A 27,953-nucleotide genomic window follows, 5' to 3' on the forward strand; every position below is an offset into this window, starting at 1 on the left:
GTGCTAGACCTACCCTGGTTAGCCTGTCATGACCCCACTGTTTCATGGCAACGAATGGCTCTCACGGGATGGTCGCGGGGAGGTGTCTAGGGGTTTCCGTTTGTGCTACTACGGTGGAAACTCCAGACCAGGTCTCCACCGTGCGCAATCTCCCCGAATATTCCGATTTGGCTCTCACCTTCTCCAAAAAGAAGGCAACTCAATTACCACCCCATCGTTGCAGGGATTGTGCGATACATCTCCTGGTAGACGCTGCACTTCCCAGGAGTCACGTGTATCCCCTGTCACAGGCGGCGGCTATGGAAACATTTGTCTCCGAATATCTGCATAAGGGGTACATTCGGTCCTCCACTTCACCCGCATCCTCAAGTTGATTTTTTTGTGAAGAAGAAGGAGGGAGGTCTGCGCCTGTGTATTGCCTATTGAGCCCTAAACCAGATCACTGTGAAGTACAGTTACTCGCTACCTCTCATAGCCACAGCGATTGAGTCAATGCACGGGGTGCGCTTCTTCACCAAACTAGATCTCAGGAGCGCTTCTCACCAAACTAGATCTCAGGAGCGCTTACAACCTGTTGCGTTTCCGGGAGGGAGACGAGTGGAGACGAGTGTACGTCAAGGCTGAGAAATGCCTGTTCTTCCAGCAGTCTGTCTCCTTCCTAGGGTACCGCATTTCCACCTCAGGGGTGGAGATGGAGAGTGACCACATTTCAGACGTGCGTAATTGGCCGACTCCCACCATGGTAAAGGAGGTGCAGCGGTTTCTAGGGTTTGACAATTACTACCGGAGGTTTATCCGGGGCTGTGGTCAGGTAGCGGCTCCCATTACCTCACTGCTGAATGGGGGCCCGGTACGTCTGCAGTGGTCGGCTGAGGCGGACAGGGCTTTTGGTCACCTAAGGGCTCTGTTTACCTCGGATCCCGTGCTGGCCCATCCGGATCCCTCTTTGGCGTTCACAGTGGAGGTGGACCAAGGCTGGGATAGGAGCCGTGCTCTCTCAGCGCTCGGGTACGCCACCGAAGCTCCACCCTTGTGCCTTCTTCTCGAAGAAGCTCAGCCCGGCGGAGCGAAACTATGACGTGGGGGACCGGGAGCTGTTGGCTGTCATCAAGGCTTTGAAGGCGTGGAGACATTGGCTTGAGGGGGAAAAACACCCTTTTCTCATCTGGACTGACCACTGCAATCTGGAGTACATCCGGGCAGCGAGGAGACTGAATCCTCGCCAGGCAAGGTGGGCCATGTTTTTCACCCGTTTTGTTTTCAACCTTTTGTACAGACCAGGTTCCCAGAATGTCAAGGCAGACGCACTGTCCTGGCTGTATGACACAGAGGAGCGGCCCATGGAACCCACCCCCATACTCCCGGCCTCCTGCCTGGTGGCGCTGGTAGTATGGGAGCTGGACGCGGACATTGAGCAGGCGTTATGGGCAGGGCCCGCTCCTTCCCACTGTCCCGCTGGGCGTCTGTACGTTCCGTCTGCTGTCCGTGACCTTCTGACCTATTGGGCTCACACGTCACCCTCCTCTGGTCATCCAGGTATCGGTCAGACAGTGCGCTGTTTGATTGGGAAGTACTGGTGGCCCACCTTGGCTAAGGACGTGAGGGTTTATGTTTCCTCCTGCTCGGTGTGCGCCCAGTGTAAGGCTCCAAGGCACCTGCCCAGAGGTAAGTTACACCCCTTACCCGTTCCACAACAGCCATAGTCTCACCTGTCGATAGATTTTCTCACAGATCTCCCCCTCACAGGGTAACACCACGATCCTGGTCAGGGTGGACCGTTTCTCCAAGTCCTGCCGTCTCCTTCCTCTGCCCGTTCTCCCTACGGCCCTACAGACTGCCGAGGCCTTGTTCACTCATGTCTTCCGGCACTACGGGGTGGCTGAGGATACAGTGTCTGACCGAGGTCCCCAGTTCACGTCGAGGGTCTGGAGAGCGTTCATGGAGCATCTGGGGGTCTCGATCGGCCTACCTCAGGTTTTCACCCCGAGAGTAACGGGCAGGTGGAGAGAGTTAACCAGGATGTGGGTAGGTTTCTGCGGTCTTGTTGCCAGGACCGGCCGGGGGTGGGGGCGGCGTTCGTGCCCTGGGCAGAGATGGCCCAGAACTCGCTTCGCCACTCCTCCACTAACCTCTCCCCCTTCCAGTGCGTACTGGGGAATCAGCCGGTTCTGGCTCCTTGGCATCAGAAGCATGCTGCGCCAGAAAGCCAGCGCAGACCGTCACCGCAGTGAGGTCCCGGTGCCAGGTCTGGCTCTCGACCCGAAACCTTCCCCTCCGCCTGCCCTGCCGGAAGCTGGGTCCGCGGTTTGTGGGGCCGTTTAAAGTCCTGGGGAGACTGAACGAGGTGTGTTACAGGTTACAGCTCCCACTCGATTACCGTATTAACCCCTCAATCCATGTGTGTCTCCTCAGGCCGGTGGTGGCTGGTCCGCTCCAGGGGTCTGAGGTGCGGGTGGTTCCTGTGCCCCCTCTGGACATCGAGGGGGACCCGGTGTATGCCGTTCGCTCCATACTGGATTCGAGGCATCGGGCGAGGGGCCTTCAGTAACTCGTGGAGTGGGAGGGGTAAGGTCCGGAGGAGAGATGCTGGGTTCTGGTGGAGGATGTGTTGGACAATTCAATCATGCAGGAGTTCCACCGTCTCCTTCCGGATCGCCCTGCACCTCGCCTTCTTGGTCGTCCCCGAGGCCAGTGTCGGCGTGCTGCTGGAGCCCCGCGTCAAGGGAGGGGGGTACTGTCACGACTTCCGCCGAAGTCGGTTCCTCTCCTTGTTCGGGCGGCGTTCAACGTCACCGGTCTTCTAGCAATCGCCAATCCACCTATCATTTTCCATTTGTTTTGTCTTGTTTTCCCACACACCTGGTTTACATTCCCTCATTACTTGACGTGTAAATAACCCTCTGTTCCCCCCATGTCTGTGTGTGGAATTGTTTGTTGTAAAGTGTATGTGCACTTCAGACTGGTTTGCGATGGATTATTTCAACCCATATTTTGTTGTTCTGGGAGCCGTTGGTTTTTTCCTCATTAAACTGCTTCGGTTATTACCCAGTTCTGCTCTCCTGTGCCTGACTTCCCTGCAGCCCGTTACGCACCTCATACAAGATCAATATCTTAGGTTTTGTACCATTGATTTTTCCAAGCGCTGGGTTGCGCAGAACTTAGAACGCGCAAAACTTAGAACGCGGAGGTAATGAAATGCCCAGGAAATGGCACAGAAAATTTTTCCATGATGGAAGCCTCCCAAAATCAACATCCAACATTCCAAAACATAGATATAACCCTTCAAGTACTCATCTAACCAACATCTTCAGGGTCAGCCAGGCCCCTTGTCGCCCCCCAGGCGCCCTGAAACCCAACCCCCATAAGAAGAAGCCCAAATACGACCTGCCCTTGCCCAGTATACATACAAGGTCAGGGGACAACACTGGTTTTTCGTCTTGTAGTTAAACTTGTTTTATACACAATTTAAAGGGATAGTTCATCCCAATTACAAAATGACTTAAGTTGAGTTTACATTTCATCCAATGCATCCAAAGTTTACATTAGTCTTTCCTGGTTCATAACATATTTTTTGGTCCCTTTCAGATCACAGCCATGTGTGGGCGTCTGGCTTGTAAGAGACATGAATTATATGTGAGATTCAGTGAACAAGGCTGGAAGGTGAGATTCTATCTCTTAACTACTCATTGTACTGAATAGATAATCATGAGCTAACATTTTACCATCTTATTTGCTGTAACACACAGTATTTTTAGGGAAGCAAGGCATTTGTGTAGGATGTGCATTGTAGAGTATGTTCTTTGGATTCTTTATCATTTATTTCTCATTGAAAGAGTCTATTCTAGTCATTCATCTAATCTTGTCATTCGATTTTTATGGTATTTCTCTCCGTTAGGACTGGGTATTGGCTCCTACCTGTTAGTCTGCCTTCTACTGTGATGGAGAATGCCTCTACCCTCTGTGTTCCTGCATGAACTCCACCACCCACACTATGATCCAACTAGTGGTCAGTATGCACTACTATACCCTCTCTCACATGAACGCTAACATTACTGGTTTCAGTGGGAAAGATGGTAAATGGTTCAGACATTAATGGCCAATATAAAAAACTAAGATACCCGAGTTACCGGAGTCTACAATGGCAGACTGTTAATGTAGGGATAGGGAGAAGTAATATTCAAGACTGAAGCAATTACCCTCTCTAGTGGTAAACGTTATACTGTACCAGGTTACTACACACACTGATAATATAAAACATTGAGGACACATGCTCTTTCCATGACAGACTGACCAAGTGAAAGCTATGACCCCTTATTGATGTCACTTGTTGAATCCCCTTCAATCAGTGTAGATGAAGGGGAGTTAAAGAAAGATTTTAAAACCTTGAGAGAATTGAGACATGGATTGTGTGTCATTCAGAGGGTGATTCGACAAGACAAAAGATTTAAGTGCCTTTGAACGGGGTATGGTAGTAGGTGCCAGGCGCACCGGGTTAAGTGTGTCAAGAACTGCAACACTGCTGTTTTTTTCATGCTCAACAGTTTCCCATGTGTATCAAAAATGGTCCACCACGCAAAGGACGTCCAGTCAACTTGACACAACATGGGCCAGCATCCTTGTGGAACGCTTAGTGCAGCCTGTAGAGTCCATGCCCCGACGAATTGAGGCTGTTCTGAGGGAAAAAGGGTGTGCAACTCAATGTTAGGAAGACGTTCCTAATGTTTTGTGCACTCAGTGTATGTAGTCCTACATGTTTTTAAATAGTACAGTATCACAAACCACAGTACAAAACCATAAAAAGTGTGGGCCTGTAGTATCTGTAAATCAACTAAACATTGTTTTTTTATTTCCATATGCAGATAATAAAGCATCATTGTTCATGTAATAATCTAATATTAGCATTATACCTCTAGGAAGAGGAAATGGTCATAAAATCAAATAGATGAAAAGACGGAAACAAAAATGTTTTTGAACTACAACTTATTTTATTTAAAAATGTCAAATTCAGTGCAAAGTAATGTAGTGCATTGGTGTCTGGATCCCTCTTGGGTGGCAAAGTGTCACAAGAATCCTGTAGGGAGAGAAAACAAGAGAATACATTAAATTAATGGGTGTTAACTAATCAGGGATCAACAAAGCACTTCAAGTCCTTAATTCCTTCAAAAGAGAGAGAGAAGGAGAAAGGAGTATGGTCCCTGCAGTAGGACTACATGCTGGCCATGAGGTTCTCCAAGTGGTACTCCAGGAGGCTGGAGAGCTCCGTGACCAGAGACTCTGGGTTAAAGTACCAGGCCAGCTGCTGGCCAAACATGTCATCTAGCAGAGCCATCAGCCCGCCCTGAAGAGAACACCACACAACACATAGAAAATGGCTCTGAGTTACTAGCTTATCAAGAGGAGAGAAACAATTAGAAATACTCCCCCTAAAATGACATTGGAACCTGGTTAACCATAAATAAGGAAGTACACTAAGAATATGGAAGTAAACAGGAAGTAACCTCTTGACTCTTACATTGAGCAGCAGCAGGTATCTGTCGGCCTCTGGCTCCATGTTGGCAGCTGTGGGCAGGAAGGAGTACAGGAGAGCGTACAGATGCTCCACAAACCCACCGGGGTGCTAAAAGAAACAAAGGAGGAGAAAAGAGGAGAGGATAGAAGAGAAGAGGAATTTAAGTGAAACTGCTAATAGATATCAAAACATGTACCAGTGAGATGCTACTTACCACCCTCAGGGACTTCTGAGCTGTCATCATCCCAAACAGCACCAGCTCAAAAACGACATCTATCATGTTCACATGATGGATCTAGGACAAGAAAACACGTTTGGAGAAAATAGGAATGATTTCATATAGATCAGCTACTGTGATGTATAAAAGACATGCACGTGCAAGAACTCAGTGAGACTTGAAAGAGTGATTGAACTCACCTTTGCCTCAGCCAGCTCCCTCTCAATGTCATTCCGCTTGGAGGGGTCACTCAGGTAGTCCACAAAGTCGTTATAAGTACGGATGAACTTGGCCCCGTCCTATGACAAAGAAAAGAGCATCTTAGTGAACAGAACACATTTCCCCTCAGGGACGCTCTCTTTCCCTTGAAAGAGAATGAATTAGTGAGTTACCATGTGGTTGGCCTGAACCAGTGCGCCCAGGAGGACCTTTCCCGCCACAAACAGATGGTTCCTGCTCAGGGTGGAACCAAGCAGGGTCTAGGGAAGGGGGAAGATTTAGGGTGAGGCATCTTCCTCTAGGAGACAGAACAAGAAGTCACAGAGAGAAAAAGAAAAGTGGGTCCACTCACAGTGAAGGCCTGGCGCAGGGAGACGAGCCTCAGGGCGATGTCCTCCACTCTCTTGGTGGTAAGGTAGAGGCTGTGAAAGGGAGGGAATGGAGCATGTCAACCATTAGAGTCAATGGGGGATAACAGCATTATGACCACTATCCTTCAGCATCTGACAAGCCCAGACTACACAGACATTTAGAGGAACTCACTTTAGCAGAGGAACCTCCCTCTCCTCAGGCAGCAGGTCCTCCTCCCAACCCTATGACAACAAAACAAGCATTCAAAATCAGTGACCAATGACATAACAAACAATCGGTCAATGGAAGGATCTTAATGCTCCTAGTCAATAGTATGTGTGTGTAACGTCTGACCTTATAGCAGTTGTGGCCATCAGGCTCTGGGTCAGTGAACTGCTGAGTGGTGGGCGTAGAGAAGGAGGCAGCCTCCGACCACGCTGAAGAGGAGAGAAGCCCATCCAGCCCCATGTGGAGAGTGGCGTACACCACTGAGACATCAGTCTGCTGCTCAAAACACACAACACACCTGTTTACCACACACACAATATTAGAAAACACACCAAATCTAATGCAAAAATGCCCAGTAATGTCTAGTCTATATACATAGGAAATCGTTTATTTACCTGGTAGCAGCCAAGCGTCACGTCCACAGACGTCTCGTGGCAGAGGTGAGACGCATAGTGGGTCACCCTGCCAGCCACACGCTTACAGAGAGAGAATACATGTTAAGTTCAAATGGAATAAGTGAAGAAAAATCAAATGTAATAATATTTCAGTAGTATTTACGTGTTACCTGGATCCAAGTGATGGACTGCACTTTGGTGGCACAGTAGGGGATGCCCTTTGGACTAAGCCTGGCTGTCTCCTTGGAGATGGCCCACACCAGTTGAGTCTCCAGGCCTCTCACCCTACTAACGTGGTGCATCCTCACCACCACCTGCTGTTGAGATAAACAACAAGACAACATCAACAAAACCACTTCAGCAATCGCTGTGACACATTTCCATCAAGATCAAATGACTGACAATGTAGATTAGGAAGTTGCAAAGACACATACCTGGGATCCCCCACGCATGTAGGTGATGATGGGGCTGATGAACTGGAAAGTTCTCCAAGCTTTAACCACCGGACCGGCATTGTTCTGCACATTACAATACATTAATGTTGGAAACTGTAAACATAGTAACCGTGATGTGACTGCGTGTGGGGGGGTCTCTTACCCTGATCACAACAGGCCCACAGTACAGGGGGCTGAACCTAATCGGAATCAACTGACAATTGCCAGTGGCCTTCTAAAGCAGAAAGCAGACAAGATATTTGTTTCATGTCAAAGAGACACAACTTGAATATCTGGGATATTTTTCAAACATAAAACACCAAACTTTCAGAAAATTGTACCTCAAGGATAGTCTGCACATCTGGCACATCCTCAAGGATGATAGCAGCATTCTGGACATCAAGGAGGACTTAGCAGCATTGGAACATCTGGCACATCATCCAATGGCACATCCAAATGGACCTCATCCAGGACAGTTGTTTCTGAAATGAGGAACATTAGAATATAAAATAAACAATTGTTAGGACATAAAACGTAGCAAGATTGCTAATACTAGCTAGCTAGGAAGCAAAAGTCAATCGCTTAGTAACAGTTACTAAAGTTAATGTTATCTAGCAAGCTAGCTACCTACCTACAACATCTCGAGCACAAGAATTTTTGCCAAGTCTGAATTATAGAAATACACAACATTTCGCAAATTATAATGGCATTGTTAAATGTAGTAAAATAAGAGTTTTAAACTCCACATACCCTCTTTGAAGTCGCTGTCCACCTGTCGGCAATCACGAACCCTGCAAAACAGAAAAAGACAAGAAAAACAAGCCACAAATGAATTTGAACAACCTGTCGACACAGTAGGCCGCCGACGTCCACGCACTCTCTCCGCCAGTCTTGAAAAGTGTAACGGATGTGAAATGGCTAGCTAGTTAGCGGGTACGCGCTAGTAGCATTTCAATCAGTTACGTCACTTGCTTTGAGACTTAAGTAGTGTTGCCCCTTGCTCTGCAAGAGCCGCGGCTTTTGTGGAGCGATGGGTAACGCTGCTTCGTGGGTGACTGTTGTCGATGTGTGCAGAGGGTACCTGGTTCGCGCCCGTGTCGGGGCGAGGGGACGACGTAAAGTTATACTGTTACAAAAGCACCCAGGCATTTTCCAGTCGATTGTTCTATCTCAGGTGTCAAAAATCAAACAAGTTTGTTGTCAGCCGCAAACTGAACTTGTTTTCGCACAGAAAACGTTCCATAGAACGTCGGTTAGATGTCTCTTGGCAACACACGTTCGAAAATGATTGTTTACAAAATTGACAACTGTGTTGCCATAGAAATGAGTTTGGAATTCTATGATTCCCTTTAGAATCCGTTAAAATTGCTTGTCATTATTCTAGTGACGTCGACGTGCTTCTTCGTAGCTCAGTTGATATTTTTATTTCACCTTTATTTAACCAAGTAGGCAAGTTGATGTAACAGTATAACTTTAAACCGTCCCCTCGCCCCGACACGGGCGCGAACCAGGGACCCTCTGCACATATCAACAACTGACACCCACGAAGCATCGTTACCCATCGCTCCACAAAAGCCGCAGCCCTTGCAGAGCAAGGGGCAACACTACTTCTAGGTTTCAGAGCAAGTGACGTAACTGATTGAAACGCTACTAGCGCGTACCCGCTAACTAGCTAGCCATTTCACATCCGTTACATACACACACCATATATATATATATATATATATTTTTTACATATCTCAGAAGGAAGATACCTCAATATCTGGAAGCACTGTCTCATGTACAATTGTTAATGCTATCTCTGAAATGTCTAACAAAATGTTGACTTGAACGTTTCATCAAGACCTTCTCATCACAAGTTGGAACTAGTGGTCAACATTATGCAGCCATAAATAACATGGACCAATATTTTCATGGAGGTAAGCACTATACTTCTGATGGGTTTAAAGATTGTATTACATTATCTAAAAGTGAGAAAGTAAACCCAAGGTGTTATTCTTTTCACATGGAAGGACAATCCCTATTATGCCATGAATGTTTCATTGCTGAACAACCATAGATATGTTTCCTCTAATTTGGCTCCCGTTCCTCCAACAGTGAGCAAGACCTGCCAGCAGAGCTCACTGGAGCAGGGAGATATCCCGTCATCCTTTTGGCGCCTGACAAAGTACACTTTTTTCCTTCTAAATAACACTATAGTAACATCTTCTGCACAAAGTTACATTCCTAATAAGATTGGTGTTAAGTGAGAAAGAATCCTAAAGATGGTCCAATGGGCATGGTCTGAAGCCTCTCGTCATCTCAGTATGTTGAACCGCCTGATTTCTTGCAGGCTTGAGATTCAGATCCTGCTGAATGATGTTAAGCATTCGATTAAACACATGCAGGGGACGCTGAACACCATGCAGGGGCAGTGTATTGAGTTGTAGACTGCCATGACTAAGGTAGTGTCAGATGAGTCTCAGATACAGAAGAATAAGTCTATGATGGTATGGTGATAATGATTGAGATGGTGATTATAATAATGATGACTAGCGGTACCCCACCCTACAGGCAGTAAATCATTGGATCTGATTAATTCAATTCAATGCAATCTTTGAGGACTGCAACCATAGAAATACAATTTATTTACACTAATAATAAGCTATTGTCAACTTCCCATCTATGCTTATCTTGCTCATTGCTCACTGTCAATTGCTGACTGTTATCCTATGTGTGCATCTATTATTGATTTCTCACAGAAAAAATCATTTGGTTTCAAATGTACCTGGGGCCATGTAAATAATTGTTAGGCTACTCTGAGGTTCCAAGTTTCCGACAGCATGTGAATGCGTCAATAATTGCCATGTTAATTTTGAATGTTCAGTCAGTGAGCATTATGGGTAATTATCCTACATACTTACATCAAATACTTTATGATAGCGTCATCTCCTGTAGTAACAGTGTCATTCCAAACACAATAAATGTGAAAATTAACAAAGATACAAAATATTGCTAAGGTAAAGAAAATCAGCTCAAAATTGTAGGAGGAAATGCCTTTACATAAGGGAGGCTCACGGTATTATAATATATTGTAGATAACATTAACATAATTTGTGTATTTACAGTATCAGTACACATACAAATTAAAGTCTATGCTAGGGATTGATCTACACTGAGTGAACAAAACATTAAGAACACCTTCCTATTGAGTTGCCCTCCCCCTTGGTGGTGGACCATTGTTGATACTCAGGGAAAACTGTAGAGCGGGAAAACCCAACAGCATGGCAGTTCTTGACACAAACCGGTGCGCCTGGCACCTACTACCATACTCTGTTCAAAGGGATTTAAATCTTTGGTCTTGCCCATTCACCCTCTGAATGACACACATACACAATCCATGTCTCAATTGTCTAAAAATCAATCTTTAACTTGTCTCCTCCCCTTCATCTACACTGAGAAGAAGATTTAACAATTAACATCAATAGCTTTCACCTGATTAGTCTATGTCACAGAAAGAGAAGGTGTTCTTAATGTTTAATACACTCAGTGTATGTGTCAATGATGTTATAGATTCCAAGTGGTTGAGTTTTTTATGGAATGACTATATGCTCTATATTATACCTGCAGATCATCACAGCAGCCGAAGTTGCGGTGCAGAGGGAGGAGATCCTTCAAGCATCAGGCCTCATCTCGTCACAGAGGGAGGGGATCCTCCAAACAGACAGTGTCCCTGTACAGAGGGAGGGGATTCTCTCAGCAGCTAGCATCACTGCACAGAGAGAGGAGATCCTCCGAACATCAGGCCTTATCCCTGTACAGAGGGAGGGCATCCTCCAAACAGCCGGTGTCCCTGCACAGAGGGAGGGGATCCTCCAAACAGCCAGTGTCCCTGCACAGATGGAGGGGGTTCTCCCAGCAGATATAATCATTGCAAAGAAGACGGAGATCCTCTGTGCATCAGATCTCATCCCGTCACAGAGGGAGGGGATTCTTTCAGCAGCTAGCATCATTGCGCAAAGGGAGGAGATTTTCCTAGCATTAGGCCTCATCCCGTCACAGAGGGAAGGGATTCTTCCAGCATCTTCTATCACTGCGCAGAAGAAGATCCTCAGAGCATCAGGCCTCATCCCTGCACAGAGGGAGTTGATCCTCCTGAAGGCCATCGTCCCTGCGCACAGGGAGGGGATTGTCCCAAAGGCAAGTGTCTCTGCTGAGAGGGAGGGGATCCTCGAAACAGCCAGTGTCCCTGCACAGAGGGAGGGGGTTCTCCCAGCAGCTAGCATCACTGCGCAGAGGGAGGAGATCCTCCGAGCATCAGGCCTCATCCCTGAAGAGAGGGAGGACATCCTCCTCACAGACAGTGTCTCTGCACAGAGGGAGGGGATTCTTCCAACAACTACTGTCACTGTGCGAAAGGAGAAGATCCTCAGAGCATCAGGCCTCATCCCTGCACAGAGGGAGTTGATCCTCCTGAAGGCCATCGTCCCTGCGCACAGGGAGTGGATCGTCCCAAAGGCTTGTGTCCCTGCAGAGAGGGAGGAGATCTTCCTCACAACCAGTGTCCCTGTGAAGAATGGACACAATCATCCACAACCACCTCCCATCATCCCCATAGTAGCACCACTGTGTAAATGGGATGGTGGAGCGTGTACTCCACCTGTGGATTTCTATTCCAAGAGAAGAGGTCACTTAAACTTACCTAATTAGTAAAGAAATGACCATTGTGATAGCGTGAGAATTAGCTGTGATAGGTTAAATGTATGGCTCATGTGAGTGTGTATATCTGTAATACTTTCATGCATTTTCTACATAAAACAGGTTTAGCTCCATTTTACTTTGACATTTTAGTCATTTAGCATTTCGCATGGATTTTTTTGGATATTTGCGGATGAATATGCTAGATTTTGCAGCAACAATTATGACATTTTGCATAGCAATATGCATTTTTGTCCAATTTGTTGCAAAAATGTGCTGACAAGGGGAAAAAACTGTGTTGACGTGTGGCTTGATTGAACCATATTATGCAGTAAATGTGCGGTGATTGGTTGGAATTGCGAACCCTCTTTTTATACTGTGGTAATGGGTCAGTTCTATGCGATAATATTGTGATGATGTGACTATTTTATGCAGAAATAGTTTGGTGATTGGTCAAATTTGTAAGCCCTCGCATAATATGCAGGGAATTGTTGATTTTGCAACCAAAACATTGTGATCGCAGAGTCCTGGAGTAACCTCCCAGTTATCCCTGTGACTGCGTGTAGGTTAAGATTGGGTTGTAACAGAGTATCACAGCGAGACGTTTCTACATGTCAGCTAGTAATTGTTCTGTATGGTGACATAAGCAGAGTGGCCTGACTTCTCCCACTTATTACAGATGTCCGACTTCGATATGTTGAGCATCCTGCTATGATGTCCATCACCAAGCCGGAACACTCCGAGGCCAACCCTCAGTGCCAGACTGGCAGCCGGCCGGTGGCTGAGCCCGAGACCCCTGCTGTTCACAATAACAGTGGAGGCTGGCTCAGCTGGGTCTTTGGGAGTGGAAGAGTTAATAAGAAGGAGGTTCATCTACCTGAGGACAAAGACAGATCTGTACGGAACTGGTTATTAACACTATATTCTATGTAGAGACAATTGAGTGGATTTAAAAAAAAACTATTGTGGCTTGCTTCACATTGCTAATATCTTCTTCCTCAGATTGTCCGGGATCCAACTCTGCACAGATGGGTTAACAAAACTGAGCCCAAGGCTGAGGTACACACTTAAATTCAATGAAATTAAAAACAGTGAACAACCATTGTATTTTAACTGTGATAATATTACTAACAATTTGGAAAATGTGTTGATGTTTTTTACAGAACAAGTGTGTACCACCACCTCCACCGATGGGGACATATGGATATCAGGGGAACACTGGCAGTGTCCCCGAAGGAGTGAATCCTTACTCTATGAAAGCAGGTGAATATTGCTTTAGAATACATGTGGTTTAACCAAGACTGTCAGCCGATCATAGATGTCCCTGGTGGTCTCCTGCTAACACCTTTCCCACTACCAGCAGTTCTATGGGGCAGCATATGCCCTACAATGCATTACAATGATGGGACCAACTCAAAGCCTCCAAGCCATGGGCCTGGACTCCTTCCTAGACAGCTCTGGCTTGCTCCCTCCTTCACACTTTGACCTCATGGCACCAATGGTTGTGCCACCTGACACTCTACCCTACTGAGGTATGACTCTGGAAAATCCTTCCAAATTGTATCCATTCATCATTAACTGAGATTTTTCTTTAACATAGCAAGTGGCTGAAATAGCAAGGATGTTAACTATTTTTTATTTTTGTTCAAGAGGCCATTTGCCCAGAGTGGATTTGCCATACATAGATTTTTTCAGCTTTAAAAATCTTCAGCATAAAAAAGTATTAAAAGATGATCTTTTAATTAAATCTCTCCTTTGTGTCATGTTCACATTAATTTGATGTGTTCTATCATCATTTACAATGCTTATTGCTTCTGCATTTCTTTAGACAAGTGTATATTATACACATATATTTTATTTTAGACATTACAAAACATATTTTTGTGCATTTTGAATTTCCTACATTTACCTGTACAGACAAGTATATTTTATACATATCTATTTTTTTAACAACATTTTTGTATGTATTCCATAGACAGAACTACATATATTGGAATCGAACGTTCGCAGAGATTGTTTTGACTGGAGTGATGCTTAGGACTTCATTAAAAAATCTATCCCGTTTTATTTTACCACTACACTCTGTTCGTCGGACGAAACTGGAGAAAAATAACTAGTGTCGAAAGTAAACATCGGCACCTTGATGGTGTCAACTCTGCTTATGTCTGCATAATGAAAAGGTAGGGGGAAAAGAAAAACATCTGGTCTAGCGATCGATGACAAATTAAATGGTGCCCATGTAACAGTTTTACTTCTGGCCCGAACCAGTGACCCTTTGCACACATATACAACAGTTACCCATCGCTCCACAAAAGCCACGGCCCTTGCAGAGTAAGGGGAACAACTACTTCAAGGTCTCAGAGCGAGTGACGTCACCGATTGAAACGCTATCAGTGCACTACCCCCCAAACTAGCTAGCCATTTCACACCGGTTACATCCAGCATAAGCCCTCATTCAATTACGCCAGTGGCAAACAGTGAAATGTGAGGAGCAGGAACAGCTATAGCCCTCAAACTCACCTCTGGGTCTCAAAGCCAGTTCCACTGCATTTCTCCATTGTTTTCCTGTCATCGGGGACTGATCTAGACCTGGGACACCAGGTGGGTGCAAGTCATTATCAGTTAGAACAGAAAACCAGCAGGCTCGTAGGGCAGGGGAGCGTTTCCCAAACTTGGTGTGCATTTTGGTTTTTGTCCTAACACTTCACAGCTGATTCACATTAACAAAGCTTGATGATTAGTTGATTATTTGAATCAGCTTTGTAGGGCTAGGGGAATAAAAAGAAAATGTGCAGCCCTTTGGGGTTCAGGTGACTGAGTGTGGGACGCCTTTGTCATAGGGTAAAAGTTGAATACCCCTGGACTGTAGGCTGCACACCTTGGGTCAAATATTAGATTCTGGAGCTGTGTATTTTATCAAAACAATTCTGTTCTACAATGGTTCCTTTCCTTAGCTCAGGGTAAGTAGTAGCAGGCCTAGAAGAGTCTTATGCGACGCAAACATTTGAATTGTGTTCTTCCTCCTTTTAATCAATCATAATAATTTGTCAAATGCCTTACAGGTTTTGCCTATTGTTGGCAGCTGTGGGCATACAAGCACAACAGAAACCTTCTATAAGTATGCATTTTTCACCCTGCAAGTTCAAGCACTAAGCGTTTGACAATATATATATCTTTTGGTTTTTAACTAACCTTTCCCATTCCAGATGACCTCAACGCTGAATGCCTTGGTAACGTTATTCGTTTGAGTGTCGCTCCTCTTTTTAAAGAGGTTGATGCTGTCTTCAGTGAGTTTGTCTTCTGATTCTCCTTTCCTAATTCATGGATTGATATTGTTTGTAAACTATTGTGTTCACACCATCTCCATCCCTTCCAGATGACACACAAATCATAAACCTGACGCCTGGCCTTGCTACTCAGTGTGGATTCAGCTTTAAAATTGACCCCATGGGGAATGCCATGTTTTTTGCTTCTCTTCAAAACTGCTTTTCCCAAAACATGGTAACCCTAAGCACTGTAGTGTTTCCTTGAACTTCAAATGGACAGTTTGCCTTTCAGTGTCACTGCATTTGCAACCCATAATGTAGCAACGTCATTTTATTTAACCTTTGACTTGGAGTCATGCTGAGGCCAGGCTCTTTTACAGATGAGCCCTGTATACACAAATATACAAGTCAATATTTGCATCACTAGATGAAAATTTAATAATTGAAAACAAATGCATTCTTCAGTAAAAAGGTCCTCAATAAGCCTGAGTTGGTAATTTATACAATTTTAGAGCATGGAGGTTATTAGAAGTACAGTGTCAGAAACATTTAAGCAGTTTTACCACCCCTGGGTCTGCTATCTCTTACCTGTAAGTTAACGATGACGTAAGGTACAGCAGAAATTTATGGAGGGCTTTCAGAGGGCCAGCCAACTTTCTGATACAGACTGCAGTGATGTGTACTACTGAGCTCTTCTCCTGTAGTGTGGCTTCAATACAGTGGCAGCTGCATTCATATAGGCAATTTTGCCACAGTCTATAGGTCATGAAGGTCAACTGAATAATTTGTTTTCTGCTATATAATGAAAGGCTTTATTTTTTTCCCTTCCCCCTTCATTTTAGGATGATCAGATGTTCAGCTTGGTCATGCAGTTCAGGCTGCCAGGAAACCACATGAATGAAGACCCTGTGTATAGAGTGGGCAAAACCTGTAGCTACACCCCCTGGACCTCCCGAGAGATTCTGTGCGACCGCAACTACATGGAGGCAAGTGAGCGGAGCATGCCCCAAAGGACAGGTTTACAGTCGAGCTTGTTGTACTGCCTGTATAAATGATCTGTCTAGAGCTACAACTGTCCAGTGTTTCATTTCTTCTGCTTCTGTGACACAACGTAGAGGGTCTTGACTCTCTCAATTCAATACTCCTTCATTTAAGGAGGCGAGTGGACAGATTGAGAACTGGCCCTTGATTTCATATTGTATGGGAGGGAGAAAATGCATAGGGAATAATGGCCTTTCTTCTCTAGGTGTCTGTCAGAAGGACTCTTCCAGACATCCAAACCGTCCCTGAACAGCCCACTGGAGGCCCGAAAGCAAGGAGCGGCAACTTCCGGAGAGGAATTGAGGTAGCCATGTTTCTGTAATTTCACTACAGGATGGCGCTAAACAAAATGTGCATTTGTTGACAATTTGTTTAATTCCTGTTTCCATTTCCTGAGACAGGCTGTTGCTGCAGGATACAAAATGACAGCAGTCGTCTTTAGTCCTAGCAAGAAGGTCATGAGTGTGGATGAGGTCCAAAGAAAGGGCTATGCAATAGCCAACACTCCCACACGGCTGGTGTTAAGAAGCCCTCATAATGCAGAGGAGACATACCTCCAGAATGTAAGCTGACTTTCTCCACTTCCTCCATGAACTGGGTCATGTTCAGTAGGGAATTTTTGGGGGGAAACGGTAGCCCTACCTGAACTCTGCAACATATTGGTAATACGGTGTGCCCTACTGAACACGGCCCTGGTGTGGTTGCCCCCTGAACAGGTAGCTGGGGTTCCGATGCGGGTGCTCTCAACCTCAACCTTCTTTGAGCAAAAGTGGCTGGTAACTCGAGTAGATTCCACGGCTGTTTGTCCAACACCAGGTTGAGTGAAATAATGGACTAACTTAGCAAATTAAGATCCTATGAACCCAGTTCTTAATTGGCTCCAGACTAGACTTTGATTTGTGTTCAGTTGGTAAAATGTTTTGGAATGAACTTTTTCCAAATAATGGCACATTTTGTTTTCAGTTAAAATGTTCTGTTATGATGTGCACTTGGCTTGTTTCACTGCAGGGGCAGTGGCCTTTACTCCAGAAGTGATCACCTGGTACATGCCCAAGCACATAGACCCACTTTTCTCCTCTGATGCCTTCACCATGTTGGAAGTGTACATGGGAATTGACGCTAAGAGGCTGGACACTGAGGAAATGGCTGCCAGAAACTACTCGGTTTTAGTCACAGAGGCTCATATTATTGTTGAAATTCCGGTGGGGGCGGTTGGCGGCTATTTCAAGGTCAGCATTGGATGAGTAAAATGTTCCTGTTTAATTTCTAAATCTTATTTGTTGAGCCCTTTTTACTGCAGCAGTTGACAGTGCTTTGCAGTAACCCTTTGCCATCTCTCATGGGTAAACTCCTAGAAACGTTGTCTTGTGTAAAATGTTTGTTATTGAGCAATTGTCTGCTTAATCAGGCTAATATACAATGGATTGTTGGGTGTGTGTGTATACAGCCTGACACATTGGATTGCAAAATTGTGTGATCGTTGCATAAAATGACATTTAACATTGTCCTTCAGCCGCTTGAAATTTGAGACCAAATATCCACACTAAAGTATTGTTTACCTGACTTTTTAGGGAGCCGGTAGCTTTGCCACTCAACTGAATGCAAGCAACGTTCGGTTACACTCGGCTACTGTTTACATATTGTGCAAGTGTTTACTTTGTGTCGGTTGCTTTGAAAATACACACCGCCGGAAATGCATGTTGACAACCATATGCCTACCAGATCTCTAAAGTCGGGTAAACAGATATTGTCTTAAATTACAAGCGGCTGAAGGACAAACCACACAGATAACCGGTAGAGTAACATTCTGGCTTGTAAGGAACATTTAGCTGCTTTTGCACTCCACTTGTGTATTACAGCCTGAATGCATCACTCGTCTCCCTTTACAGAGCCATATTCAGGATGACCAGTACTTTGTCACTTACACCATTGAGCCCATGCTTGAGTTGCTGTGGATCGAGGAGGTCGCACACGAGGACACCAGCTACAAAGTCCTCTACCCTATCACAACACCTCCGATGGCTAGGCCTCCACAAGTTCGCAACTGTGAGTCTGGTTTAGTTAAATAGTGCCTATGGTAATTTGGGATGCCTGGGTTGTTCATTAGGCACAAAACAGAAGAAAATGTACTAAAACGGGGAGGCAATAACAAATGTCAATTTTCGACTTCAATTGTAGCGCATTTCAAAATGTTTCCCTCTGTTTGCCAATGAACAGACACACCCTTAGACACAGTTCCTGAGCAGGCAGTGTTTGTGCTTGAGTTGGGGACCTTCAACCTTGATGTGGAGCTGCTGAACGTCACCTTTCCCACCATGGTGCTAACTGTTGCAGAGTGCAACGCCAGAGGCTTCAATGTTCAGGAGCAGAGATCCCTGGACAACACCTTGAAGAGCTTCAGGATGGAGGTGCCCTTCTCAGACCCGGTGGTCTTTAAGGAGGTGTGTTTCTGTTAAATGCAAAGCCACACGCAGTGATTTGTACATGCCCTAATAAGTGGGCCACCAACAAAATATAAATAATGGCGCAAGTGTACTTTGTATCCCTCATTTACTCAAGTGTTTCCATTATTTTGGCAGTTGTATGCAGTCACTTGCCAGTAGTGCTTGATTTAGAGGAATGAGGGCAACATTACTTCAAGTATATAGTTTGTTTTAATAGTCCCCATATGTACTTAGTTGTCACTTGATGTTGAATAGAGTTCTGTTACAACAATAATGCTATCAATTGACCAATGCTTTTAACTTCACTACAGAGAAGGGCGGAACAAGGTGTCACAACCTTCACTCTTCAGCTGATCTACGGCCTGGTCGTCTTTCCAGAGTACGCTCCTTTCTCTCACTCTGCCGTTGTGGACGCTGTACTGCTGGACATTGGTATGTCTCTGGACTACGCCAAACTACTGTTGAATGGCTTCCTCTCGTTAATGATTGCAGTGAAAGCCCAACTAGCCATACTGTAGGTTTTTCCTATGCGGTCTCTCTACAAAGACAATGTTAAGCTTTAGAGTATTTGGACCCAGTGTACTGTTCGTGGTTTGCCAGGATCGTGTTTATTCTGAAAACAAGGTTTTCTCCTTGGACAAGTTCAAGTAGTACCTTCCTGTTTTTTGTGCTTAATGAACACAACCCTGTTTGTCCTTGTAGTGCCACCCTCAGTCACTGGCAACTGTGATCAGGAGAACTTTCACATCACTGTGGACTACAGGAACCAAGAGCCCTTTTTCGTGGTCTTGGTTGGCAAGCGGCTGCTTAACCATGAGCTTGCGCAACAGTATTTGACAGAGGGTGACACAGACTTCACCATCACGTTGCCCTTCTCTTCGCCGGACGCAGTGTTTGAGGTACGATGCTCTCCCAAAACATGTTAACCTAAATTGCAGCAGCTAGCCTCGCTTTCCTTACCCTGTATACATGCATACAATATTGGACTAATGAACTCTCCCATTGGTTCCCAGTCGGTTCACCCGTCCTCTGTCAGGAGCAGACTGGATTTGGCTCTGTTGAATCCTTACAACAACATGACCATCAAACAGTTTTCCCTGGCTTGCAGCTTCCTCAAAACGCTGACTGGTTGGTTCTCAAACAATTACTTCCGATAAATAGTCGTTTGACATGGTTACCAAACCTGGGTTCTTTGCAAATACTGAGTCTGATAGTAGTGCCAGATGGGCATGGTTTGCACTTTTGGTGCTATTCCATTGGTTCTACTGTGCTCAATGAAGTGTAACAAATACAGAACCTGTCTTTTGCTCCCCCACCCCCAAGAGTGTTTCTCTAACGGAACGATGACTGCGCTGGCGGTCAAGGTGGAGTCTGCTCCCAGTCTGAACCCCGGTCAGCTGACCCTGAGCGACCCCGCCTGTGGTCCCACCTACAGCGACGATCGCTTCGCCTACTTCCACTTCACTGTCAACTCCTGTGGCACCACCAGGAAGGTAAAATGACTATTACCCTGAGGTGATGGGTACTGTGTATTACTACTGACTATTTGCTTCTGCAGGCTGTAATAATTCAATTCCCCTCTACTACATAGTTTATCAACAATGTCATGCTGTATGAGAACGAAATCTCCTTGCCAGAAGAACTTGAGGTGAAGCTGAATGGCACGACGTCTTCAGAGGAGGAATATCAGTAAGTGCATTACGCATCACAATTTTATGTTTTTTTTCTTCACCAATTGCTCAATACTTTGTATACAGGGAAATGTGCCTCTACTACCAGTGTGTCCACTCCACTGCTTGACGTTTCCCCTACATCCCTCTTTTTAGGTTAAAGGTTTCCTGCTACTATGTGGTCAACATCACTCGCACATTGGCCTTCCTCACCAGGCCGCGTGATAACGAGCCTTTTGCCGAGACTGGGACGGGTCGACTAATGGTCAGAATGAAACTCGCTCAGGGTAAGCGTGTACAAATTCAGAATTTCAACCTAGCCTCTAAATTCTAATCACTCCTGATGAACTGGAATATAGGATCTTGGAAGGTGTCCGTTACAAAACCATTCCCCAAAATGTAAGCCTTATGATATATTACTCTTGCGTTCTGAGATCTACAGGTGTGGCTATGGAGTAACGGTGAAGAGCTGATTTGGGAATTTGTCAGAAGCCTCTGGTGGGGGGGGGGGGTTTGCTATAAATGGCTTGTGTTAATCGGGGCACAACAGGATATGATAAACGAGTGTTTCTTAATGGACAAGGTGAGATGGTACCTCGCTGTTTTGTGCCCACCGGTTGTCTCGTTCTGTGTTCCAGACGCCTCGTATAACACGTTCCACCAGGAGGAGGACTATCCAGTGGCGAGGTACCTGAGACAGCCTCTGCACTTTGAGGTGGAGCTGACCAGGTCCTCTGACCCCAAGATAGCGCTGGTGCTTGACCACTGCTGGGCCACCCCCAATGAGGACCGTGACTCCCGACCCCGGTGGAATCTCATCATTAATGGGTAACTTGTTGTTTTTGGGCCTAAACAAGTGTTATTCCACAGGTGTGGTTCCTGAGTATTTAGCAACCTATCATGTTTGGCAGGCCATTTACTTTGGCTACCGTGGCTATGCCCCCATCCATAGGTAATGAGTGGTCACAATGGTTTGAGCTTAAAAATGATGTGAGCAGTATGCGGTCTGTCACCAGATCTCCACCCAAATGAACACTTATGGGAGATTCTGGCGCGTAGCATCACATGTTTGTTATCACTGCAGCGTAGCATTGAAACAGAACGTATGACGCAAACAAACGACTCTAAACCGCGTTGTCTGAAAAGCATCTAAACAATGTTTTGTACTGATGAGAAATAAAGGTCTTCACAACTTTATTCCACCTTTGCTTGTAAAATATATAAATGTTAATGCTATCATCTAGTCTAACAGCTAGACTTGTTTTACAATGTGCTCACCAGTGATGTGGTACAAGGGAGCCATGTTAATCTAGTTTGGAAAATATGGCAGCAATGTTCGTCAAGAAAGAACTCCTAATCCCATTCACTGCGCCCATTGCCTGATCTTAATTTAGTTTGGCCACTTAGCATGTGACAAATCTTTGTACTTGTTACGGAGTACACGTGACAAGTAGTTTACAATTAACAAATCAAAAAGCCAATTGTTGTCACCTCCCCAAATACAAGCCTAGCTTAACCGTAGCACGAAAGCTAAACAGTTGTAATATGTAGATCAATCCATTAGAGATACTCTTAATGATCGGCTATGAAAAGCCAACTGACATTTACTCCTGAGGTGCTGACATGCTGCACCCTCGACAACTACTGTGATTATTATTATTTGACCATGCTGGTCATTTATGAATATCTTGGCCATGTTCTGTTAAATCTCCACCCGGCACAGCCATAAGAGGCCACCCCTCATAGCCTGGTTCCTCTCTAGGTCTCGGCCTTCCTAGGGAGTTTTTCTAGCCACCGTGCTTCTACACCTGCATTGTTAGGGGTTTTAAGCTGGGTTTCTGTATAGGACTTTGAGATATCAGCTGATGTAAGAAGGGCTATATAAATACATTTGATTAAGTCCTTGTGAAGGTATTGTGGAGAGGATGATGCAGGAAATATTACCCAGATGGGGGATTTATCAACAGTTTTTCTAAGCTAAATAAAGTTGACAACCATAATGCTACCAGCTCTCTAAAGTTGGGTAAACTGATATTTTGTCTTAAATTAGGGGGGGCTGATCTGACAACCCTGAGGTACCATAGTTTACGCTCTGATGCCGTGTTCAAATCAACTAACGTATGAGGTGTTTGTCTTGAATGCCCTGAAGTCTATGGGGTTACTCCGAGATCCCAGGTGTCTTAAACACCATACGTCAGTTAACTCTGACAGACGCTTACGTGATAACCCGACTGCATTGTATGGCGTTAGCTCATATTCAGTACCACCTTCAAAAGTGTTTTACACACGTGTCCATTACAATCTAGGCAAGAATCAGAATGCAGGCACAACATGCTAAGTACATTATATTTACGGTATGCTACAGTAGAAACGACAACACGTTACACAGAAAATAAGGCACTTTGATAGCAATGTCCACAGTCATATGTAAGGAAGGCAATAAATGTGCCAGGGGGAAAGTTTGTGCAAGGCCTGTTCTGACTAGATGTGCAAATGTCTGTATGCTTGAAGGAAAGGTTGTCCGGCTCATTCAAATAGAAATTGTCTGCAACAGTGAAATGGGCTACTTTTGTGAATTAATGAGGCAAACTTAGAAGTTGGAACAGCCTATAGAAAATGAGCAGGTAGTGTGCCTTGGTTTGAGGTCAGCGTGGGTTAACAGTCCACATTTTGGAACGGTGAGTGCATTCTGACATCCCGCGCATAAAATAAACTCCCGCTGGGGCGACTGTAGATATTTGGAAGTCGCGTGTGGAAAGGTTAAGACACTATGTTGGCGTTACCTACACCTTTTTACTCAATGTTATCCTTTTGGTTTGCTACAGTTCAGTGTTGTGCCGAACTGCTGGTCAGTCGAATGGAAATCGAGAGCGGCTGGCAAGCTTGGCTTGCCTTTCCGCTTGGTTTCATACAACTGCTCTTAACACTGACTGAATACTTGTTGAATTCAGGCACAAGTGACCTCTTGTGTTTAAAACGGTTATTGCGCTTAACATAATGGATGGTTCACACGCCTGTGCAGCATGGAAGTTGATGTTTGAAACTGAATAGGATCAGTTGACAGGATCCCTAGAAGTTGATGCCACTTTCAATGGAATTTCCTGTCCTAATTGGGAGTTGCTAAACGAACTAATACCACGGTCAAGTGTTGCAGCATCTTGCTAGCTAATGTTCATATTTTAAAAAAGTTACGACACAGCTGGGTTTGTCATAAGCATTGATTTGGGTGAGCACTTTGCCACATATGGACACCGCTGGCCTAATTTTTTACTTTGCCATCTTCTCAAGAATTTAAATTGGGTAACCTATTGACAGATGACTTATTTTTCCAACATTGTAATGGACACTGCAACCTTTGGTAGATGGGCTACAATGACTTTGCCCATGATTATGCACGCTGCAAATGACACTTTATTTTGCGGGTGTCTTTTCAGTATCTGGATACATGTTACACCAAGCAGTGGAGTGAAGCAACTTTATTGGTCAAAACCATTTATTTGGGGGATTGGGTTTGCCAAATGCTATCAAATCACGCAATTTTACAATTTTTATGAAATGGTCGCAAAGCACCCCCTATTTTAATTTGCTCCGGCGGCCATGTGGACACAAGGCTCATCTGTCACAGGTGTAACTTTGCAGCTGTTAATTAAATCAGAAATGTCATCCTGGTGTGGGTGGTAGCAGTTTGAAAAAACAGGCTGATAATGTTTTGTAGATCATAGGAAAAGACACCACATTCACATGGCTGTGCACGAAATGAGCAGTTCAGATTTGTCACTTCAGCTGCAACTATATCATACTTGGCTTAAATCGTTGAGTAAAATCCTGAGAAAGCTCTGGCCGTCGTCTGTCAGCTCAAGTGGATTTGTACTGGTGTGGGCGTTTGTCTCAATGTAACGTCTTCAGATTTCACAAATCCCTTTTTGCTAATATCTGTCAGTTAAACAGTAAATGACAAACCTCCCAAAGATGCAAATAAAAAAAGTAGGCCTAAACTGTCAATGCGTAGGTTACTTTGTATAGTAGAGCTGCTCCCTTCACAGAAGTCCTCCACGTGTCAATCTGATGCCATGGGTGTAGAATATATTTTGTGACCAATTTTTCCGACAGCGGAAGAATTGCTCTGACGCATTGCATGAAATTCATCATTTTAATTAAGTACTTATTTTGAAAAATATGATACCGACTGTCTATTCAGCAACTAAGGGTTAAACCACGGTCAATTGATCAATATTCAGGTCGCCTGTAGTATGACCATTCTGGATCATTTAGAATTTGAAGAACTATTTAGAGGGACGTCTCACCACATGAGAATGCATTCATGTCAATGTAATTGAATATACATGTTGGACATACGACGTAGACATTTGACATCCGTCATTTAACTAGCTATAAAAGCCATTGCAGTAGACCAAAAGTAATATTGTTGATGAGAAATGCTATGGCATTGCTAGTATGACCCTCCCTTGACGGAAAAAAAAATGTTTAAGAAAATGTATTAAATCAGATTTTTCCAGGTCTGATGGGCCAAAAGATCAGAAATGAAAACCAACAAACTACTGTCGTGACCTTGAATTATCTGAGGGCTGTTTTTAATTGTTACCCGACTCTAAATGAATCGTGTTAGGATTTGGAGTGCCGAGGAAGCGGTTTTAAAGATGCCGTCTCCCGACTTAAACTCTAGACGGTAAAAATCTATTACATCGCATCCTTTTATGCACTCTGGCCGCCGGGGACAGTTCTGTCAGTCTGACACGCTCTCTGATGTCACTTGTTGCATGGCTACTTACTATGCACATTTTCTAGGACTTTCTCTAACACTTCAAAAGTGAATACTGGAACAATATTTATAACAAGACTGGTCAGAGATTGAAAATGAATGTCATATTGCTTTTTAAAAAGGAAATACTGGAACTATAAAAGTGCTCACACTACAGGTAAGAAGTCTCGAGCCTTTACATTGTATATGAAATATGTTGGGGGTTTTTCAAGACTGAGGTATAAGAGTTTGTGGGAAAAGCCTGTTAACAAAGACATTCCTTTAGTTCATACTGGAGGGTGAGAAGGAACCCACTTCTCCTGTCATTTACAACACGGTGTGAATTGATCTGATCCTCACAGGACAGTCATGACACCATAAGACTTCGTACACAAGGCGGTTGGGGTTTACAGTGTTCTTGTGCCTAACTTAGTCCCTCTCTCTACACTGGCAGTTGTGAGAACCCGGAGGATCCGTACCGTGTAGTCTTCCACCCGGTGGTAGCTGACGCCAGGGTCCACTTCCCCCCTCACGTCAAACGCTTTGAGGTCTATATGTTTTCCTTCGTCGAGGATGCGGTTAAGCCGAGTGGCCAGGTAACAAATTTACCCCCAACAATCTATATTGGTTAATTTTGTGTGAGTGGCAATCATCCCTTTAAAAAAAAATCTGACACCATCAAACCTTTGATTCCTAGGTCTTTGTCCATTGTGATGTGGTCATTTGTGATGCCAGTAGTCCCTCTGGTGGCCCCTGTAGTGGACAATGTGTGAATCAGGACAACTTGAGAAGAGGTAGGTCTTGTTTTATGCTTTTCAGACCCTGTCAGACCATAACTGAACTAATAGGTTCTCTCTCTCTCAACAGGTCAACGACATGTCAAAGACCTCTTTGAGGAGCCTCATTTCTATGTTTCTTCTGGATACATTCTTTGGGTGTAATGTCTTGTTCTAACATGTCAAATAAAGTGTTCTATATAACAATTAAGTTTGCTTTACTTGCGTGGCAACAATCCTAACCGTTGGAGCTACCTTAATTGTATCTGATTTGTGCATATACTTTAGTGGATGTAGTAGGCTTGTCATCTGACGTGTATCAATCAACCCTTTTGTAAGCATGGAACTCTAAACCATCCACCGGAGATGAGTGTTGCGCACCAATTTCCCGTCTAGGACGAACAATGGGTGTCAAAACAAAAGCTTTCCAATGTCCAGTAGGAAGAACTGACTCAATGTTATAGCAGATGGTGGTTTGTGAGGCCAGCAGGGCTGTGGTTGGATGCAGGCCCCAGGGAGCGCAGCAGTGTTGGTAATTTTCAACAAATTACAACTTTCCTTGATACCTCTCACTAGCTTGGTTTCCATCCAAATATGGACATTTCTTTAATGATATGCATGTCAATATCAAATGGGAAGAGCTTGACTTCATCACTACTTGTTTTTTGTAAAAAGTGTTGACAAGCTGAATGTATTTAACTAATAGAGCACAGCTCGGACACCCATGCATACCCCACAAGACATGCCACCAGAGGTCTCTTCACAATCGCCAAGTCCGGACTACGGAAGGTACAGAGCCATGAATATGTTGCAATCTACTCCGCATCAGGATCAGATTTAACCTTTCTAGCCCGCTAGCGGAACACCCACAACATTCCGCTGAAAAGGCAGCGCGCGAAATTCAAAAATATTTTTATGAAATATGTAACTTTCACACATTAACAAGTCCAATACAGCATATTAAAGTAATCTTGTTAATCTACACATCGTGTCTGATTTTTAAAATAATGTTTTACAGCAAACAACATTTGTTAGATCACCACCAAATCCAAGAAATACAAAGCCATTTCTCCCAGCCAAAGATGGTCACAAAAGTAGAAATCAAATGAATCACTAACCTTTGATAATCTTAATCAGATGACACTCATAGGACATGTTACACAATACATTTATGTTTTGTTCGATAATGTGCGTATTTAAATCCACATCTTGGTTTACATTGGGCGCCATGTTCAGAAATGCCTCCAAAATATCCAGGGTAATTACAGCCACGTCAAATAACAATTACTCATCAACTTTTGAAAGATACATGTTTTACATAATTAAATATACACTTGTTCTTAATGCAACCGCTGTGTCAGATTTTCTTTTAAACTTTACGGAAAAAGCACACCATGCAATAATCTGAGACTGCGCTCAGAAATACACAACATTTCTCCGCCATGGAGTCACAAATACGAAATTACATCATAAACATTCCCTTTGATCAGAAGGCAGTGCCAGGAATCCTAGTTCCACAATAAATCGTTTTGTTTGATAATGTCCAATTAGCTACTTTTGCTAACACGTTTAGTTCACATGTCCAAACGCTGGCGTCGGTCCAGGGGAACTTGGACAAACTTCATTAAGTTATATTCCAGGTCGAATAAACTGGTCAAATTAAGTAGAGAATCAATCTTCATGATATCATATATATATCCAATAACTTTCCAACCGGAGCATTTGTTTTTGTCTACGGAGTAATGGACATGGCCATATGACTAGCGCGCGTGACCAGGAACTGGCATTCTGCCAGACCACTGACTCACATAGCTGCCATCGGGCCCCACATCACACTAGAGGCTTCATTCCACATTCTACTGACTGTTGACATATAGTGGAAGGCGTAGGAAGTGCGAACTAATCCATATCTTACTGGGATGTGAATAGAAAAAAAATCAACCAGCCCCAGAATTTCCACTTCCTGT

The 27,953-nt window shown here is 44.4% G+C and overlaps 3 protein-coding genes across 8 annotated transcripts; 2 read left to right on the forward strand and 1 right to left on the reverse strand.

The window, feature by feature from the left end:
• Nucleotides 1-4,894: 4,894 nt before the first annotated feature.
• LOC129824849 (uncharacterized) lies at nt 4,895-8,830 on the reverse strand. Of its 4 annotated transcripts, XM_055884357.1 has the most exons (14): nt 8,104-8,829; nt 7,695-7,835; nt 7,517-7,588; nt 7,354-7,437; nt 7,090-7,236; nt 6,920-7,000; nt 6,651-6,800; nt 6,489-6,538; nt 6,298-6,367; nt 6,119-6,205; nt 5,927-6,025; nt 5,724-5,804; nt 5,513-5,617; nt 4,895-5,071 (listed from the first exon to the last, which is right to left on the reverse strand). In XM_055884357.1, the coding sequence occupies exons 4-14, from the start codon at nt 7,369-7,371 to the stop codon at nt 4,910-4,912; spliced, it is 1,050 nt and encodes a 349-aa protein (XP_055740332.1). In that variant the 5' UTR covers nt 7,372-7,437; nt 7,517-7,588; nt 7,695-7,835; nt 8,104-8,829; the 3' UTR covers nt 4,895-4,909. The 4 variants fall into 4 exon arrangements, with proteins under 4 accessions (XP_055740332.1, XP_055740329.1, XP_055740331.1 ...); XM_055884354.1 differs by having other exon boundaries at nt 4,964-5,617; XM_055884356.1 differs by lacking the exon at nt 6,119-6,205 and having other exon boundaries at nt 4,964-5,617; nt 8,104-8,830.
• A 71-nt stretch (nt 8,831-8,901) lies between these two features.
• LOC129824851 (uncharacterized) lies at nt 8,902-13,805 on the forward strand. The gene is made up of 7 exons (XM_055884362.1): nt 8,902-9,272; nt 9,451-9,520; nt 10,963-12,019; nt 12,710-12,927; nt 13,033-13,089; nt 13,194-13,293; nt 13,391-13,805. The coding sequence occupies exons 3-7, from the start codon at nt 11,233-11,235 to the stop codon at nt 13,513-13,515; spliced, it is 1,287 nt and encodes a 428-aa protein (XP_055740337.1). The 5' UTR covers nt 8,902-9,272; nt 9,451-9,520; nt 10,963-11,232; the 3' UTR covers nt 13,516-13,805.
• On the forward strand, nt 13,473-26,193 carry LOC129824850 (uncharacterized). Of its 3 annotated transcripts, XM_055884359.1 has the most exons (21): nt 14,236-14,990; nt 15,093-15,148; nt 15,237-15,317; nt 15,407-15,531; nt 16,139-16,282; nt 16,543-16,641; nt 16,739-16,900; nt 17,054-17,153; nt 17,346-17,566; nt 18,227-18,383; nt 18,555-18,778; nt 19,093-19,213; nt 19,484-19,680; nt 19,795-19,909; nt 20,105-20,274; nt 20,373-20,470; nt 20,608-20,738; nt 21,090-21,279; nt 25,665-25,806; nt 25,908-26,004; nt 26,078-26,193. In XM_055884359.1, the coding sequence occupies exons 1-21, from the start codon at nt 14,968-14,970 to the stop codon at nt 26,149-26,151; spliced, it is 2,727 nt and encodes a 908-aa protein (XP_055740334.1). In that variant the 5' UTR covers nt 14,236-14,967; the 3' UTR covers nt 26,152-26,193. The 3 variants fall into 3 exon arrangements, with proteins under 3 accessions (XP_055740336.1, XP_055740334.1, XP_055740335.1); XM_055884361.1 differs by lacking the exons at nt 14,236-14,990; nt 15,093-15,148; nt 15,407-15,531 and adding an exon at nt 13,473-13,562; XM_055884360.1 differs by lacking the exons at nt 14,236-14,990; nt 15,407-15,531.
• Nucleotides 26,194-27,953: the final 1,760 nt, after the last annotated feature.

Source organism: Salvelinus fontinalis, chromosome 27, assembly GCF_029448725.1.
Source record: "Salvelinus fontinalis isolate EN_2023a chromosome 27, ASM2944872v1, whole genome shotgun sequence".
NCBI classification, from domain to species: Eukaryota; Metazoa; Chordata; class Actinopteri; order Salmoniformes; family Salmonidae; genus Salvelinus; species Salvelinus fontinalis.